The 18,715-nt window shown below is 40.6% G+C and overlaps 2 protein-coding genes across 2 annotated transcripts; both read right to left on the bottom strand.

Annotated features, from left to right (window-relative positions):
* Positions 1-133: 133 nt before the first annotated feature.
* On the bottom strand, positions 134-6,234 carry LOC117263362 (nuclear transport factor 2-like). Its single transcript, XM_033636641.1, has 5 exons — positions 6,131-6,234; positions 4,783-4,903; positions 3,267-3,338; positions 2,981-3,079; positions 134-442 (listed from the first exon to the last, which is right to left on the bottom strand). The coding sequence occupies exons 2-5, from the start codon at positions 4,885-4,887 to the stop codon at positions 326-328; spliced, it is 393 nt and encodes a 130-aa protein (XP_033492532.1). The 5' UTR covers positions 4,888-4,903; positions 6,131-6,234; the 3' UTR covers positions 134-325.
* A 2,267-nt stretch (positions 6,235-8,501) lies between these two features.
* bloc1s4 (biogenesis of lysosomal organelles complex-1, subunit 4, cappuccino) lies at positions 8,502-18,223 on the bottom strand. The gene is made up of 5 exons (XM_033636331.2): positions 17,841-18,223; positions 15,539-15,610; positions 15,331-15,432; positions 9,706-9,840; positions 8,502-9,561 (listed from the first exon to the last, which is right to left on the bottom strand). The coding sequence occupies exons 1-5, from the start codon at positions 18,156-18,158 to the stop codon at positions 9,463-9,465; spliced, it is 726 nt and encodes a 241-aa protein (XP_033492222.1). The 5' UTR covers positions 18,159-18,223; the 3' UTR covers positions 8,502-9,462.
* Between the last annotated feature and the right edge of the window lie 492 nt (positions 18,224-18,715).

Below are 18,715 nucleotides of genomic sequence, written 5' to 3'. Positions count from 1 at the left end.
CCACGTTATTAGCATAGTAAAATAGAAATCCCCCTCCACCCCAAATCACTTTGACCAAACTTTTAATTTCCTGCTGCAACCTACTCACTGTTAGTCATGGGTGACATTAAGAAACAGAAAAACGGAGCCAGTATTTCATTGATGAACTCTTTTATTGGACAGGAATGTAATATAACACATCTTTCATACAATGAGCATGCATGTAGATGCATTGTGAACATGGTGGAAGTCTGCATGTAATCCCTTGTGTTTTCAATGACAGCATGACCATAGTAGGCCTTTCTGAGCAGGATATTAATCTGTGCGAACTAACAGGTTCAGATGGCTACACTGGTATGTTGTGTACCCCCAACCGGAACACGTCGTTTGTGCAGGCCCACGAGCAGTTTACGGACTTCAGCATAAACACTTGGTGAAAGGCCATCGGTTGATCTTCATCTGCCTGTTGCAGAAAAGGTTACAGAGGTATTTGTGAGTACAATGATGACATACGGTAATGTTGACTAAAGCAGAAATGCATCACACATACATTACACAGGCCTATTTTTCTGTCATATACTTTATTTACTATTCATGCAATATTCAGAAACAGATTAAGAAAGACGATTGATTTATAAGAAAAACTGCAATCAGATACAGCAAGTGTGTAATAACAGTGGGGCAAAAGGTGGTAACACCTGGGGTTGGTAACATGAAGCAAGATTGGTGGGTTAACCAGTCATCTTTGGGCTACAGGATTCTGTCAGAGACCAGCATACTGACTTCACATTAAGGTGACAAGAGATACAGAATAATAAATATTTTATAGGTCAGTAGAATCATTCAGCCTCTAAAAAATGGAGGGACAGTTTACCACACTAAGTACACAATGACGATCATAGCTGCATTTTAGGGTGTTTTCACATGTAGTGCTATTTTAACAAACCAAACTCAGTCCTCTTAAAGTAGACCAAAGGTGGACCAACAGACAAGGGACTCAGTTCTTTTTGTGTTCACCTTCAGCTCTGATGGGGACTCAGTCCTCTTCTGTTCACACTATAGCCTATATATATATATATATATATATATATATATATATATATATATATATATAGTTTTGTTTTTACTTTGATGTGGCACTGCAGTGTGGTTATGAAGCCCCTCACTTTCAGATTAACTTAAAACTGGAGGAAACCCTTAGCGTTTCTGTGTGCTGTAGACTGTTGCCATTTGATGTATCCTACATTCCACATCTGGAGATGTGCAGTATCTTCCGTGGACCAAACTACTCCTCATCCTGCGTCCTTGCAAGTGTTACAGGCTGACGTGGTTTTGTCTGTTTTTTCAAGCATCCCAGTGCAATAGTGTGTGATCTAGAAGGCTAAATACAATGGCGGAGAGCAAAGTGAACCTGGAGCACTTTGTGTTCACAGTTCACAGGTTAAGTGAACCAAACTCAGACCACCTCGTTCGGTTCGTATCAGAGGGGTCTGAGTGTTCGCAAATGCACAAAAAATGCTGAGTCACAGCTCTGAGTCCACTCAGAGGGCTGAAAAGGACCAAGTGTGAAAACACCCATAGTTACAGTGTCTTTCATCCTAACAGTGTTGGTGCTTTACACCCTTATTCCATCACATGAGGCAAATAATCACTCTGCACTAAAGACATGTATAATAAATCCCATGTTTATTTATAGCCTCAGCCTCACTTTAATATTTGGACATTGTTGCTAATGTTACTTACTCTCCTCTGGTTATGTGATTGTATACATTTTACTTTTGATGGTGGTTTGACCAAATTTAATCACACTTTACATTAACCCATTTGTGCCCAAAGACTACATTTGTAAGATAGGGAAAATGCACATTTGATCTGTTTGGTCTAAAGTCTTGAAATCTGGTACGTAGAGTTGGGTCGGTTCTCGGTAATACTAATTTGGTCCGGTACTCCATCTTGGACCGGGTTTTATTTTTTGAGACCGACTGGACCGCATACTTGGGCAGAACGTACGCGGAGCGGACGCCGCGGAGGTCCGCCCGGTAAAAGTGGACGTCCGCAAGCCCTGTGCGCGCAAAGCACGACCGCGCGGAGCAAGCAGGAGAGAGAGGGGGGTGGGGCGGGGACTGAGCTAGGAGGTGCGAGTGCGCATGCGCCTCTACTGTAGCCTAGAGTTTGTTTAATAGTGACGGGGAGTCGATAATGGCGGACAATTTAGTCTCGACGAAATCAAAGAATGCGCCACTATGGCAACACTTTGGCTTTGAGCCAGACGAAGGAGGCATCCCTTGTTTGCACTGATTGAGTCAGCTGCAAAATTTATTTGTAAGGAATAAAAGAAACAACTTGTTACTGTCACTCTGTTGTCCTAAGGTCGTTTTTTATTTTAAATGAGTCAATTGCGCCCCCATGTGGCGAAAATCCGATATTACCGACTTGATACGTTTTTTTGTTTGTTTTTGTTTTGTTTTTTTTTTAAACAAAAACGGGACAGTTTTTTTTTTTTTTCTCATACCGACCCAACCCTACGGGTACGGACATTCTTTGTGCAAGTATCTAACGATACACCTTTGAAAAATCACACTTTTATCAATAGTCAAAGTCAGGATTTAAAAACAAAAAGGAAAATCTCTAACATTATGTTAAATGTTAAAATGTCTTCTATATGAATTTTTTTTCCACACTGCAAATGTGTTCATATCTGTGATACTTCACAGATAATAAATACATAATAAACATATATATAAAAAACAGTCCAATGTGCCCAAAGACTAAATACAGTATGATAAGAAAAACAGATGCCTGAAGCTGGATTTAAAAAAAAAAACAAAAAACAAAACATTGCTAACAGAGCCAGCTGACAACCAGCTTTAAGATCCAGGACCATCAATATTAGGTTCAGTGAATTTAGGTAACCCAGAGATAGCCAGACTGATCTGAATTCGCTTTGTGATACAGACCCCAAGTGCAGGCCCAAAGTTTTAAACAAAATGTACCATCTTACCTGTAACTGCCCAAACACCATGATGAGGATACAACCATCTACCGTGGGCTGGCAGTCTTGTTCTGTGATGATGTGCTTAATTCGCTTGAAAGGCAAACTCTGTGGATTGGAAACAACAAAATTTATAAATGGAATGTACAATAATACATGGCCACACACACAGGGAGCTGCCAGTGAACGGCTCCGCTCCTTCTTCCCCTTAGAAAATAACCTGTTGGAAACCTACATTTTCAACATTTTTTTGCGGACTAGGATTGATGCAAATGGAGCAAGAAGAGATACTCACTGCTAATTTGCTAGTGATCGCGTCTCTCCCCTGAAAAGGGGATCCTTCCCATGTCAAACAGGCCTCAGGAGACTAAGAGAAAAAAATGTTTACATCAAATACATGCACACCACATGTTGTTAATAGTATCTGCATATTTCTATCACCAGTACTGCAGCCAAAGAAATGGACAAACTAGACGTTTAGTCTTGTTATTAATAGTTTATTTAGCTTAAAAAGTGTAAGCATTTTCTCAGCCTATGGAGGACCACTTGATCCATCAGTTTAATTCTAACAACTCGATGGCCATAGTACTTTTTCAAGCGCTACCATAAGGCTTGACAAAGTTCACATCACGCCTTATACAACTCACTAGATAGTTTCAGACAGCCACTATATTTGTCATTCTTCAACTACTTGTCACTGAATTTGCTTTACCCATGGCTGAGCCTGCACTGCCTGCTTGCAGCGCCATGTTCTTGTTTTTTCTTTTCCCTTTTCCCTGCCCCACCCCTTCAATTGGAAGCTGGATAAACACGTTCTTCTTTGAGGTTAAAATGTGGATCACAGCCACACAAGGTGTAATAGTGCCACCCACTAAGCGGTAACGTACGCACGAGTAAATATGTGCTGGAGGCTGAAGAAATGGTCTATGCTGTGCGATATAAAAGAAAAAATAGTAAAATCAAATACAAATACTTAACAAAAAATAGACATTAATTCTGCCTCAGACTAGTGTTGCACGGTAGACCACAGTACTAAAACACTACGGTACATATGATACCATAATATGTATCATTATGTACCTTTTTTTTTAGATTTGTTTATATATGCTACAGTGATTCGTTTTCCACAGAGCTCTACGGCGTGAGCATTTTACTCGCATTTGCAACTAAAAATAGTTTTTTGCGAGCAAAAGAAATCATTCAGGAGCATGCTGTGCGAGTACAGATTTCAACCAGCAGCAGAAACAAAAGGCGGCACACAGGTATGTGACGTATTCAGAGGAGAAACCAGCTGTTCACATTTCTCTCTTTGTGTCAGGTAATGGCCCACAAACCTCACCGCACTTACGGGACTGTTCTTAACTTATCAGGGGAGGAGGGTGGCTGGTTGATTTTTATTTTATTTATTTATTTTATTTTGATCCCCCCCTATGTTAATCACTGATTGATGCTGTTTTTGAAGTATGAATAAGTCAATAAGTAATTTATTCCATTGAAATATCATTGATGTACTATAGAAAAGTGATTTATCTTTTTATAAATGACAAAAGGCACATCTGCCTAATTTTTGCTGTGGTATCCTGATACTACTCAGAACCGTGACACTTTCACTGGTATCGTAGCGTGGGTCCCAATTTTGGTACCGTGACAACACTACCTCAGACCAAATTTAATGCCTCCCCTCCAACAATTCTAGACATTTTTAGACCTTGACTATCAAATACTAAATTCAAAACATTTTAGGATCCACGGGGACCCTGGTTGATGTTTAACAAACAGGCAATAATAAAACAGACACTGTACAAACTTACATAGAGGTTACCCAGTGCTGTCCTGTTGGTATTGTCAAACTGGTTGTAATATTCTTGGACAAAGCCTTCTCCAATCTTCTGCCATATTTCTTTCTCGCAAGCCATCTGTGGAGCTTTGTATCTGTAAAAGAGGTGAATCTGGTTATTAGCGGTCAGTCAAAGTTGCAGCGGACTGCAAGCTTCACTGAACTCATTCAATACTTTGTGAACACATTCTCTAAAATAACATTTCTGTGGTCACTCCAATCATTTAAACATTCCACGCTGTGATAAATTACACAACTTAGGACTGTTCATATAAAATAAACGCTGTATATGGATGAATGAAAAGGTGTTGATGCTTTAGTCAAGGAAAAAAGGTACTGAAGGAAGGCTTCTACTCTAGTTAGGAATGCCAGACACTCTATTAGTTACACATCTAACAACTTAACCGATGACAGAGAAAATCTCAGACTGAAGTCTTGATCCATTTTGACAGAATGCATTAACATTGTCTCTTGCGGGTTAAAACCATGAGTTTATGTAGGTAAACCCACAAAAAAAAAACTGGCTCGCTTTCTATATCTTTATATCTTTCTTTTGTACTCTCAACGTAAGATTCAAAGGAGTGTGACATTCTTTGTTCTTATTACTGTTTTCTTTTATTTAATAATAATTGTAATTTCACCTTTAACACAAAACAGAAAAAGTAAATGAAAATGGTAGTTCAATACAAGGCCTTATCAAAATCTTTCCCCCTCCAGATATTTCATTAATGAGCCCCAAATCTTTTTAAACATTGTTGTGTTTCCTTTTTACTATACATGCAAGTTTCTCCATAGCCAGACATCACAACAACCCATCAGCCCAACTTGGCTTGCTTGGTCTATCAAGAGATTCTTAGCTTCAAGTTTAGCTTCAAGTTAACGGGATAAATCCATCTTCTTATTGTAAATGGGAAGTATCTGAAAATACACATATTAGGGCATAGCTAGTGGAAGCTCCTCTTTTGTGGCAGTAGGTAAAGTTACTGTTGTCTCCTCTCATTCACATTCCTCCTGTATGGCTGAGCTCTCCCACAGGCATTTGAGACGTAACTCATGGAGTAAAACTGGGACCAGCGTTAAGGAGAAAACTACACCCAAACCGTGTCCACCATTCAACATAGCGAGCTACCCTCACGAGCCACCCAGTAGCGGCTAACGTTAGCACACAGATTTGCTCTACCCGGAACCGCTGCATTGACCGTTAACTCTATCTTCGCTGTATTCGTCTCGACAAAACCGCGTTGCTACAACAGGGCAAGCTGTTGTTGAGAAGCACTCGGCTCAAAAACAGTACTTTACCGTGTGTGTAAGTTTTGGCTTACTTTTTTTAAATTAGCGAGCGAGCCAGCGTGGAGCTACACAGACCCAGGCGAGGATGACGGGGTTCCCGCTTCCTCCGAGTTATGACGAATCAATGACGTAGCATGCAGCTGACCAATCAAAACGAGGATATGGAATTTTTGCCCTGAGGTAAGGCTGTCAGGAGTTCTTCGTTGTGTGTCCCCGTAGTTGATGGATGACCATAATAATAGGAATAATAGTGGTTGAATTGAATAAATTAATCATAATATAACCAACAGCAAAAGGTCACAAGTATTAGATAAATAAAATACTAAATATAAACACCAATAATATCAATATCAAATACCCAGTTCCACACAAAACAAAATAAATCCACCACAAAATAATGAATGATCTTTAACCTTCCAATGAACTTTTAAGACTAAGATTTGTTTTTGAGAACAATGTTTGCATTTTCTGCAACAAAACAGATCTCTGTATTTCCTGCTCTCACACACAGTTATTCTGGAAACACTTTAGAGAATAGCTGAGTAGGAAACCACAATGATGGCTGTGTTAGATCATAAGGGTATTCTTTTTGATGTGTCATTAACAGATAAAAAATTGGACCTGATGATCATTGTTTTATTTATGTTAGCCAAATGTTTAATTCACAAAGCTAAATGTATTAAAACCCCACCCATCTTTATTGGCCACTACAATGAAATTCAAGTTTACACCAAGTCCTTTAAATTAATAAACTCCAAATGTGCAAAATACCTCTATAGATTAATTGGTAATGAATAAATATTATAAATTGCTTATTCAGCCTCATTATATCTTTTATTTTTTGTCTACATTATGTTCAATAATGATTAATTTATGGTTAATTTAAAGTTTATTATGCTTTATTTATTCTATTTTGTGCCTTTTTTTGTTTTGTTTGTTGTCTTTGTGTTTTGTATCTGTGGTGTTCTGTTCACTGCATCCTGGAAGATGATGATATGATACTTGATATGTGTCTCATGTTTGTACTTTACCTGATTGAATGATTAAATAAAAAAGTTAAGAAAAAGAGAAATTGCAAAAAGGCATTTTGTTTTATCTCCATCATGACGGATATATGAGTGAGAGGGTCAAGGTCCAGGCCATAATGTTATGAGGAAGTAGTATGTCCTGATTGTGTGCACACTGCATGCAACAGTATGTACTTTTTAAGGGCAGATGCAGTGCCTACTAAAAGTAAAAAGAAAAAGTATGCGGTTTGGAACGCACACTAAAATAACTGTACTATGCAGTGGAAACATGGCAAATAAGGACCACCTCCAACAAAATCAATACCATGTACACATGGTTGGCAGTCCTGATAGAGGCGGGACTTAATTGCACGCCAAAGAGATGCCTGAAAAACTAAACTCAGGGCTTAAAGTTCAGTAATACCTTAAAGGTGTAGTGTGTATGTTAGGGGGGTATATGTGCAGACATTGAATATAATATTTTCATTGCTGTATAAACACATGGAAATAAGAATCCTTGTGTATTTTTTACCTTAGAATGAGCTGTTTATATTTACATAGTGGGCGGGTCCTCATCTTCAGAGTAGGGTCGCAGCGGTATACCAGTTTTAAGGTATACCATGAAATGAAAATTGACAGTTATACTGTGTACATTTGCATATCTACCATATTGAAAAGAAATTCAAGTGGATGGAGAATGTCACCTTTATTTTAGTATTTTTTTCAAAAACTTTTTACACATAAAAAATGGTTCCAACTTTCAATTGTCGTAATAAAACATTTATTCAAACAAAATGAACCCTTCCATTTTTATTCAATGAGGGTCATTTTGACTGATATTAATGATAATTCTGTAATACCATAATATTATGAAACCATACTGCATGCAACCCTACTTTGGAGATCAACATGTTGCACTGCCACGTTTCTACAGTAGCCCAGAACAGACAAACCAAACACTGGCTCTAGATAGGGCCATTTGCGTCTTTGCGTCAGCCACCTTGTAAGCATGAGAAAACCTTCGATTTTTTTAACACAAAACTGCTTTATTCAGTGTTTTACCAGTCAAAATCACCAGGTCCATTTGTTTGGAGAGGAAGAGACCTCTGTGGATAAATCGGCTAGAAGTAAAAATCCGCTGAGTGTCTTGAGAAAAAAGGTGAACACAGATTAGCAAGTGCTATGTTTCAGCTCCAGTAAATAATTCCTGAACAATGAACACTGGAGGAATTCTAACCAGAAGTTTCAGCTGGTTGCAATATGCATTCCTCACCACTAGATGTCACTAAATCCCCTATATCTTACTGACTGGACTTTTAGGGTAGGAAAGCTGTAACTAAAAAACATCATACTTAAAGGGTGTAAAGAACTAATGATGGGTCATGCAACAAATAACTTGTCTCAAATAAAGCTTTAATGAATTTTTAAAAAACACAAACCAATATCAACCTGTAAATGAAACATTTTTATTCCTGTTTTGGCAAATAATGAATCAAATAATAAATCATAGCTGTAACCATTATTGATTAAACCTTGTTTGATGGGTAAGGGTCAAGTTACATCTATAAAGTACACTTGTCTCCCAAGGACGAGATCCAAGCCTCCTCTGGTTATCATCACAAACAGCTCCACCCCTGGTACAAACTTTCAAAATCAACTAACATTTCATCTATAGTGTGCTTTTATTGAAAAGGTGCTATCAAAGATTTAGCCCCATATCAACGAGGCAACTGTCATTTGTAGCCAGTAACGTCAAGCTAGCAATAAAGTGAATATTTTGAAATGGAAGACATTAAATGCTTAACTGGACAAGATCAATATTGCTCAGGGAGAGTGATGAGACATTGGAGACACAGATTAATTCATAACAGCGTGCAGGTCTTTACAAACACCAGTAACAGGAACGTCACTTATAAAAAAGATGGGTCAATTCTTCACGTAATACACCTTTACAGATCTTTACAGCTCCTCCTATTGTACCTTCTTTACAGCATCCTATTGGCAAGTGAGATGACTTTGTCCTCCTGATGTGTCACATATCCAACATCTGACACTGTTTTCTTCACAAATAGTGAAAATAAGACTGACAGAGATACGACCAATTTAGGCACTTTTAAAATCATGTTTGCTACAGTTCAGTGCTTGTTGCTGCCGCCAGGAAAATGACACTCAAAAATGAAGAATGTTTTCCTGCGCTTGACTTCCAGTGACTTGTTCAGAAAGGCTACTATTGCTTTGGTGAGGCCGCTGCACCAATAGATCCTCTTGCAATGGATGGCAGTAAAAGTAGTCTCTACAGTTTCACCCAACAGGCCTCTGAGGTTAGAACCGAGTGATGTGTTAAAAGTTCTAGCGTGTCACTGCTCTGGCTGTGATGTGAAATAATCGTCTGTCCGGAAAACGCTGGGGACCTCTTGACGCTGATGTGGTGCTGGTCTTCTTGGGCTGGCCGGTTTCTGGAGTGAACAAACACAAAAGGAATCCTAATTATTAAAAAGCACTGCCTGTAAGAGAATCACAACAACTGCTGTTACGAGTACTGAGCAAGCAAACTGACTATGTCGAACTACAAATCCACATGTACACGAAGAAGCTCTCACATTTAAGAAGCCTGGGACAGTCATCGTGCGGAGGATCTTCTTGAAAGCACCCGGTAGTGTTCCTAGTTCTCCCTCTGCCTGCGTGACCTGCTCCTCCATCGCACTGACGTTGGCTCCCACCATCTTAACAAAGGCCTGCAGGCACATCAAAATAATATAGCAGATAAAATTTAGATTCTTTGCAACATTATGTGAGACAAACTTCACATGAAAATAGAAAGGCTCTTGGAGAGCGCAGACTTCCGCCAAGACCAAGTGCCCTCTCTTGTAGTGTTAACACTATTGAAAAATAATTTGCGTATCCACCTGTGATCAGAATCTGTTCCAAAGTTTGGGATCTTCCTTGGCCTGACACAATTATTACGTTATCGACTTACTGAGCAAAAATCATCGAGATCATGTCTATATATTGTACGATAATGCCCTGTGTTTACCTGCATGTCTGTTTACATGAGAATGTCACCAACATTTGAGTCACCATGATACCAGAAAAAACACCAGGGATTTTTCTACTAGGACACAGCGCATAAGCATTTTTTCAGAGTGCCATGCCGAATAAACAGAGGAAAACTATGCTGAGACACGTTTAAATATGCTGGTCCCACTGCTTCCGTCCTTCAGTCTTAATATTCTTAAAAGCACTGTATGTCACTCTGGAGAAAGATGGTTCATTGCTGAGTATCATTTTGGGTTAGTGATTCGGCTCGGTACAACCCAAAATGTCAGTATTTGACAACCTGGGAACGAGAGTCAACAATTAACTCTAGCCCTTTTTTTTTTTTTAAAAGATTATTTTTATGGGCTTTTTGCCTTTATTGACAGGCCAGAGAGTGAGATGGGGGGGACAGAGAGAGAGAGTGGGGACTGACATGCAGCAGAGGGCCACGAGCCGGATTCGAGCCCGCGGCCGCTGCAGTGAGGCGATGCCTCTGTACGTGGGGCGCCGGCACTACACGCTACCGACGCCCCACTCTAGCCCTTTTTAAAGAGGAATTGTAGGAAAGCCCAATCAGTCTTTTTTCAGCATTGGCAGTATAAAAACAAAATCGGGGAGTGCGGCAAAATGCCGCCTGCATACTTTTGTTTATACAGAATGCACCTTTTTTGGGGCAATGGGGGGCGTGAGCAAGTAACAAAACGTGTAGCTCAGCGTGTGACGTAAACAGTGACATGGGAGGGAAGCCGCGGCTGGTCAGTCCTTCGGCGATTCTCTCGTAAGTCGGCCCATTCTTCACCGTCCCCGTCACTTGACGATTAATGGCCTCTTCGTTTGCGAGGGCAAGGAGGGCGCGCAATTCCTTGTCTCTCCAGTTGCTCATCTTTACAGTGTCTGTCAGATTTGCGTTTCCCTCTTGCTACTAGCTGCTCGCTAATTCCTGCTATCAGCTGTTTCCTGTTTATCCACAGCCAGTGGCTCGCATGTGTGGCGTCATCAACAGCTCCTCCCACAAGTCTTCAACAGCCCCTCCCGTGGCAGAAGGCCGCCTCGGTCTCTTTAAACTAAAGGGGTTCCGCTAATATGACTACCCTACAAGGCGGAAAATTGGGCACCTCGGATCAACTCGCCAATCCGGCTCTGTGTGTCTTAACGCTCACAGCTTGCGATCAAAACGGCCCAACATCCGCTGAAAATCTGGCAGTGTCAAAGGGGCTTATCTTTCTCCAGAATTACAACAACACCTTTAAGAATCAAAAGTTCATTGCTCTCTGAAAGGGTGTACTTGCATTATTATGCTATGATATTGGCATAAAATAAAATGGTCTTAATTATATCAACTATTTCCGGGACAATATACCTACCACCAAGAGTAGTCATCATCATGACAGGCCTTCTACACCCTTCCATGATAATCAGACCAGTAGAGTTTCTGTAGTTTATCGTCATATACATTCAGAAGAAAACTGTACACTCATATGCAATAAAAGGCATCTGCCCTGACTCTCTCAGCCATTAAAGCTATATGTAAATAATAAATAAATACAAAATAAGCTGAAGATACTAAAGGTTTCATAATCGTGTGTGATTAATTAATGTGATCTTTTTTAAAAAGGAGGAAGATGAGTGAATGCAGAAAGAAGTCTGGAATAACTGATTGAACTGAATAAATGTTTGTTTTGGATTTTATCTTCATTAGTCACTTGGTGACTGTGAAACAGTAATTGTATTTGAAAACAGGAACAAACTGCGCTCCTGGACTGGTGTTTACTTCCATTATTGAAAAGGGAAATGGTCAGCCCATTATAATCTCTCAGTTTCTGCTGCTGTGAAGACGTTATTACACTTAATAATTAAATAAATTCTTCATTCAAATAAACACAAGAAGTTTGTGCTCTAATAATAATACAGAGGAGGTAGACCCAGGGAAGGAAGCCTTGTTAGGCTATCACACTCCCCCGCCGGGTTAGGCTGTACAGTCTACCTCCCCAGGACGAGCCCTCACAACAATGACACCTCCAGGAGGCTGGACAGTGATCTCAGCCCAAACAGCACTGCCAACTTCAGCCAAGCCCAGGCTCCGTTTATGCGAGCTCCAGGCAGAAGCAATGCTGATACTACCTTTACTAGCACATTCACCATACTCTATTTCACACGCTACATAGTATAACTACAATGTAAGCTAAAGTTAAAGGAGATAAATGAACTCACAGGATCAGCAAACACACTCACTTTGCAGCATGGTCTCAAACAAAATGGATTCAAATAGGCCACTCCCACACTTAAATAACCTTCCTCTTCCTGGATTTCCTTCTTACTTACACATGGCTTTCTCAGCCCAAACAGCACTGCCATCTTCAACCAAACCCAGGCTCCATACATGCGAGCTCCAGGCAGAAGCAATGCTGATACTAGCTTTCCTGTCACATTCACCATACTCTATTTCACACACTACATAGCATAACTACAATATAAGCTAAAGTTAAAGGAGCTAACTGGACTTACAGGATCAGCAAGCACACTCACCTTGCCGCATGGCCTCAAACAAAATGGATTCCAATAGGCCACTCCCACACTTAAATACTTCCTCTTCCTGGATTTCTCCTGACAGGAAGTGGATCTCTCCACCTGATCTCAAGGAGTTATGTGCCCTGCTTAGTAGTTCCCCCTGCTGGCCCCCAGCTGACATTATTTCTTCTGTAATAGATAAACTGGCTGCATTTAATTGCTTCATCTGACATTTCCCTCACTGTCTTCCTCAAATTCTGTCCCCGCACTCCGAGTTCCCCCAGGAGTGAGACAGTTGATCTTGCTATGAATCCCCTACACCCCACTTCCACTGGACAAATCCTAGTCTTCCATCCTCGCTGCTCAGCTTCTGCTCCTAAGTCTGCATATCTAAGCTTTTTTCTTTCATAGGCTTCTTCCACTGAGTCTTCCCAAGGAACTGTCAGCTCAATGAAATAAACTATCTGTTGACTCACTGACCACAACACTAAGTCAGGCCTCTGCCTGGTACAGACTATTTCCTGAGGAACAACAAGCTTTCCCCCTAAATCTACTTGCATTTCCCAATCACAAGCACCTTCTAGGCGGCCACACCCTTGCCTCCTCACTAACTTATCCCTTCTGTATTTCTCTCCCTCACGGACAAACTGAATTACTAAGCCCCTATCCTTAGCACCTTCTGAATTCACCTGTCTTCGTTTCCCTTCGATGCCTGCAGCTAAACATTTCAACACCTGATTATGTCGCCATGTATATCGGCCTTGTGACAAGCCAACTTTACAGCCTGACAAAATATGCTTTAAAGTTGCGGTACGTGAACACAATGGGCATGATGGGTCCTCATTTACCCACAGTTTTAGGTTCTGGGGGGTTGGTAACACATCGTATGTAGCCCCTACCAGGAATCTAATACGATTCTCCTCCATACTCCACAGGTCCCTCCAACTAAGCTTCCTCTTCTCTACACTTTCCCAATTCAACCACTGTCCCTGTTTAGCCTGGGCCACTACCTTTGCACCCCTTACTATCTCTTCCTGTCTGCGTATCTGTTCTACAACCAGCTTTCTTTTATCTTTGAGGCCTGCTGTATTCCATACCGGTTTACCTGAGCCAAGCCCCAGGCCTCCCCGGCCAAACTGAACATTACCTACAATCTCTGCATGTCTAAGAGCTGCCTCTGCCTCCTGAACTGCAGATCTTGGGTTCCACTTCCTCCCCTTGGTTGGATTTGGAACCACACTCCTAACTACCACGTCCTTACTCCCAGATAACAAGAGCTCTGTCCTGACCTTGGTACATTTAAATTCCTCTGTTAAACTAGATACTGGCAGCTGAAGTATCCCTTTTCCATACAATGCAACACTACTTAGGCACCTAGGAGCGCCCAACCACTTCCTAATGTAGGAGCTAACCGACCTTTCCATTCTCTCCACAACAGATATTGGAATTTCATAAACTGACAATGGCCACATTAACCTAGGATATAGCCCAAATTGCAAACACCACAACTTCAACTTTCCTGGAAGTTCTGATTTATCTATTCTATCCAATCCTTCAGCCACATCTTTTCTAAATTTCACCACCTGTTCCTTATCATTCAACTCTACATTGTAGCACCTACCTAAGCACTTTTCCCTAATTGTTGGGATGTCCTCATCATCTATGACAAACTTCCTATCACTTAACTTCCCTCTACATATCGAGATGCTTCTAGATTTACTAGGCTTGATTTTCATGCTGGCCCACTTGAGGTTCTTATTTACCTTCTCTAGTAGCCTCTTTGTACATGGCATTGTTGTGGTCACCAGTGTCATGTCATCCATGTAAGCCCTAACTGGTGGAAGATGCAACCCATTCTGCCGTCTCTCCCCACCTACCACCCACTTAGAAGCCCTGATGATTACTTCCATTGCCATAGTAAATGCTAATGGAGAAATTGTACACCCTGCCATGATGCCTATTTCTAGCCTCTGCCAACCTGTTGTGAAACCTGCTGTACTTAGACACAACCTAATATCCTGAAAATATGCTTTCACTAAGTTAACAACTACCTGTGGCACTCTGAAGTAGTCAAACGCACTCCAAATGAGGCTGTGCGGTACTGAACCAAACGCATTTGCAAGATCTAAAAATATTACATGTAGGTCCCTTTTGTTAATCTTCGCTGCCTGAATCTGGTGCCAGATCATGCTAGTATGCTCTAAACACCCTGAAAAACCTGGTATTCCTGCCTTCTGCACCATGGTATCTATTAAGCTATTCCTTTCTAAGTAGCTAGCTAGTCTCTGCGCTACTACACTAAAGAAAATCTTCCCCTCCACATTCAAGAGAGAAATCATCCGGAACTGGCTAAGGTCCACAGACTCCTTCTCCTTAGGAATGAGGACACCCCCTGCCCTACGCCATGCTCTTGGTATAATTTGTTTTTCCCAAACTATTCTTAGCTGTTTCCACAAAAATTTAATAAATGAATAAAACACAAAATCCTGTTCATATGACGAAACATCACAGGTTTCATATTATATTATTTTGAAAATCCTTGTTACTGTAGTTTTTAGTCTGTTTTGGTCACATGATTCCATTCCCTCAATCAAGTGTGCATTAAAAAAATATCCAACTTAATATCTTGAATAGAGTAGTATTAATATCTTCAGCCCTGCAAAAATAAAATGACCACTTACCTCTAACTTGTCAATTCTTCTGTATATTTGTCTCATTTCATCAGACTTCTGCTGGATTTGAGGTAGGTTTTCATTCACGATCTGGGAGGTATCATTACGAATCTGGAGGAAAAACACAAAAGGGTGTGAGAGACAAATTTTATTCAGTAAAAATGTACATACAGTGCATTCATTACATTTTACAGGGTCATAGCCTGTCTTAGCTTACCATATCCAGCATTCCAACAAACTCATCTACTCTTGTCAGCATTTCTTCCAAGCTCTTGTCCAAGCACAGGATCTGGAGGAGAAATCATTAACAGAAAAAGGCTGTGAAGATTTACCAATGACCTAAGCCTGCCTTATGTGGCCATCTCTGTGCACTTCAAATAGTCCCACATGCTAGTCAAAGCTGGAATTCAATAAAATGTCTTTAAATTGAGTGAGCAAGGACCACAGGGCCAAAACACAGGGGCCTTTGTCTTCCTACAGAGTCAGCTAGCTAGCTCAGCTTCTTTGTAAATTGCCTGGTATCACGCATTTCCAGTTAACGTCAACTCAGGAGTGACAGTTACCCGGTCAGTCGCCCCTTCATAAAGATAAAGCGTGAGAAAACATAGTCAGTTCCTACAAATAAACACAACTGTCTTGCTAAGCAGAAGTTCTACATCAGTTTTATTTGAATATAGGGCTTATAGATGTGAACCAAAAAACAGAGGTGTGGACTCGCCTCACATGACTCAGACTCAAGCAAGTCAGTCTTGAGTTATGAATCTGATGACTTTAGGCGTGATGAAATCAAAAATGACTTGCAACTACAACAGTTTCACTCACATAAAAATACAAATCACAAAATAAAACTGTGAACCGTGAATCGAGTCTTCATTTTCCTGGTGATATATAAAGATGATACTACAAATGATCAAATTTAAATGACAACTGAAAAGACTGCTGTGGTTAACCATAAATGAATGGAAATATGCTATATATTAAACTCAATAATTACAACTGAATGTAATTGTGCCACAGGAACACAATATCGAGGTTTACTGAACTTCATAAAACCCCCTTTCTGGAGCTTAAAATGTAAAAATGGTAAACATTTGGTTAAGGGTACAAAATGTCTAGTTCAGGACTCAAAACTTAAGGAGTTGGACTTGACATAAAAGACTTAACTCTGGACCTTACAGCCAAGACTTGACACTTACTTAAGACTTTATTTGGAATGACATTACGGCACTTTTGCCATAAAATATCTCCACATCCAGTGGTGGAAAGTAAATTTACTCAAGCACTGTACTTGAGAACAATTTTGAGGTGCTTGTACTTGAGTGTTTCCATTTTAAGCTACTTTATACTTCTACTCCGCTACAATTCAAAGGCAACTGTTGTACTTTTTAAGGTCCAGCATGTCAGATTTAGGGGCAGAAACAGTATATAATGCACATAAGTATTTTTTCATTTGTTTATATCACCTGAAACTAAGAATCATAGTATTTTGTTACCTTTGAATGAGCTGTTTATATCTACATACAGAGCAGGCCCTGCTCCACAGAGACACCATGTTGTGGCTCAGAACAAACAAACCAAACACTGGCTCTAGCTCGGGCCAATCGTGTTTTCGTGTTTGCCATCATAGTTCTCCTACATGCTTGGCACATGGAAAAAGTTTCAGACATGCAACCTTTATTGAAGATACCACTAAATCCTACACACTGGACCTTTAAGATGAGTATAGATCCTCAGTCGCAAATTCACAAGCTAGTGGTGATGCTGATTTATTCATACATTTTCAGTTTCACTAATCGTTTTTCACAGTTGTAATCCACCAGTACCAGCTGCGCCTTCTCGCTCTCTGTTGTTGTTAATGTTAACTACTGTCAGTCTGCTGTCCTCTGCCACTATCCTAATCATTAACATGTTATAGCCTCTTTATAATTATCTCTTAGTAAAAACTTTAACTAGTATGTCTTCAATGTCAAATTGTCCCTACGATATAGAAAATGGTACTGAATATTGATATTTTTCAAGCTATCTATCAGCACCTTAATCACAATGAACTCCACCTCTACCAGCTGCAACAATAACATGATGTACATATTAATGCATCAGTAACTACAGCCCAGTGATGTAATACATATTACTCTAAATGAATATTTTTACTTTTGGCATTCAAATTAATATCATGTACTTTTACTTGATAAAACTTTTGAAACTGAAACTTTTTTTTTTTTACTTGTAGCAGAGTATCTCTACCCTGTGGTGTTACTGCTAGTTAAATAAAGTGTCTGAGTCCGTCTCGCGCCACTGCTCACATCCCAGTGGACCCTAACCAGTGACAGCAAACCAATCATGTGATGTCACGATGTGACGTAGAGCACTACACTGCTCGTTAGTTGAAGCCAAGTATACCGCAGTAATAAGCTACAGCTACTTTATTAACAAAGAGCTAACGGTAACTTAGCTAGTCAGTGCGTACAGTGCTTCACATGACTTGGTGGCACATTCGTGTCAAAGCCACGAGCACACACCTCTTCTCCAGCTGTCGCCCTGATGTAGGAGGAGTAGCTGAGGGCGGTGTGTGTCAGGTCTTCGTCCTGCTCCGGGTGGTGCTGGTCGAGTGTCCCGGGTTCTGCTGCTTCGTTGAGGCTCGGGCTCTGGGAGATGTTAACGTTAGCTGCTGCGCCAAAGCTGGGGCTCTGCGACACGGTGCCGCTGCTGAGGATTTCGCTCACCATGGACAGACTGCTCGCGCTCTGAGAGACGATGCCGCTGTCCCTGCTTATCTCAGCGCTGGACTCCTCCAGGGGAGACAGCAGGCCCACCCTGTCAACCCGTTGATAGTCCATATCGCCTGTCTTTCAGGTCTACTGCCGTGTTTTGCCTCGTCAACTGACTGGGTCACGTGAGGTGTTCAGCCGACGGTGGCTCGTAATGGTCAAAACAGCGCAGCGCAAAATGACAATAAAGCGTTGGAAAACTTTCCCTTTCATTTTTAACCCACTTTACTAAACTGTAATTAATCACTATCTTACATGTGTAAGTAAAATAATGACTAAAGCAAAAGACATATTTAGAAACCCTGCAGCAAATCAAACACACACACACACACACACACACACACACATACACACAGCGATAATTACAGTCTCTCCCATATAAACCTGCAGTTGGGATGTGTCAACAAAAATCGGCTCTAAGCAACTTTGATCTGGCGAAATTATTATCTGATCAATTATAAAATGGAGATATCAGTATATGGTGACACTCATATGGCATGCTATGTCATTGCAATCTCGGCCAGCAGATGGCAGCCAGAATTACTGCATGGCACTAGCCTCAAGTGGTCTGCACAGGTCTGATGCAGAGGCAGTCACTATGGCACTGGTCAAAAAAGTTTATCACA

This window comes from Epinephelus lanceolatus, chromosome 16, assembly GCF_041903045.1.
Source record: "Epinephelus lanceolatus isolate andai-2023 chromosome 16, ASM4190304v1, whole genome shotgun sequence".
Lineage (NCBI taxonomy): Eukaryota > Metazoa > Chordata > Actinopteri > Perciformes > Serranidae > Epinephelus > Epinephelus lanceolatus.
This window is presented reverse-complemented; position numbering and strand designations above follow the sequence as displayed.

Excerpts from the sequence above, each read along its gene's own strand:
- LOC117263362 (XM_033636641.1), bottom strand. The coding sequence starts at position 4,887 with ATGGCTTGCGAGAAAGAAATATGGCAGAAGATTGGAGAAGGCTTTGTC. Across the intron at positions 3,080-3,266 it reads CGATCACTAGCAAATTAGCA|AGTTTGCCTTTCAAGCGAAT; the intron begins GTGAGTATCTCT and ends TCCAATCCACAG. Across the intron at positions 443-2,980 it reads TGGTGTTTGGGCAGTTACAG|GCAGATGAAGATCAACCGAT; the intron begins GTAAGATGGTAC and ends TTTCTGCAACAG.
- bloc1s4 (XM_033636331.2), bottom strand. The coding sequence starts at position 18,158 with ATGGACTATCAACGGGTTGACAGGGTGGGCCTGCTGTCTCCCCTGGAG. Across the intron at positions 15,611-17,840 it reads GGGCGACAGCTGGAGAAGAG|ATCCTGTGCTTGGACAAGAG; the intron begins GTGTGTGCTCGT and ends TTTCTCCTCCAG. Across the intron at positions 9,562-9,705 it reads CTGTCCCAGGCTTCTTAAAT|AAACCGGCCAGCCCAAGAAG; the intron begins GTGAGAGCTTCT and ends TGTTCACTCCAG.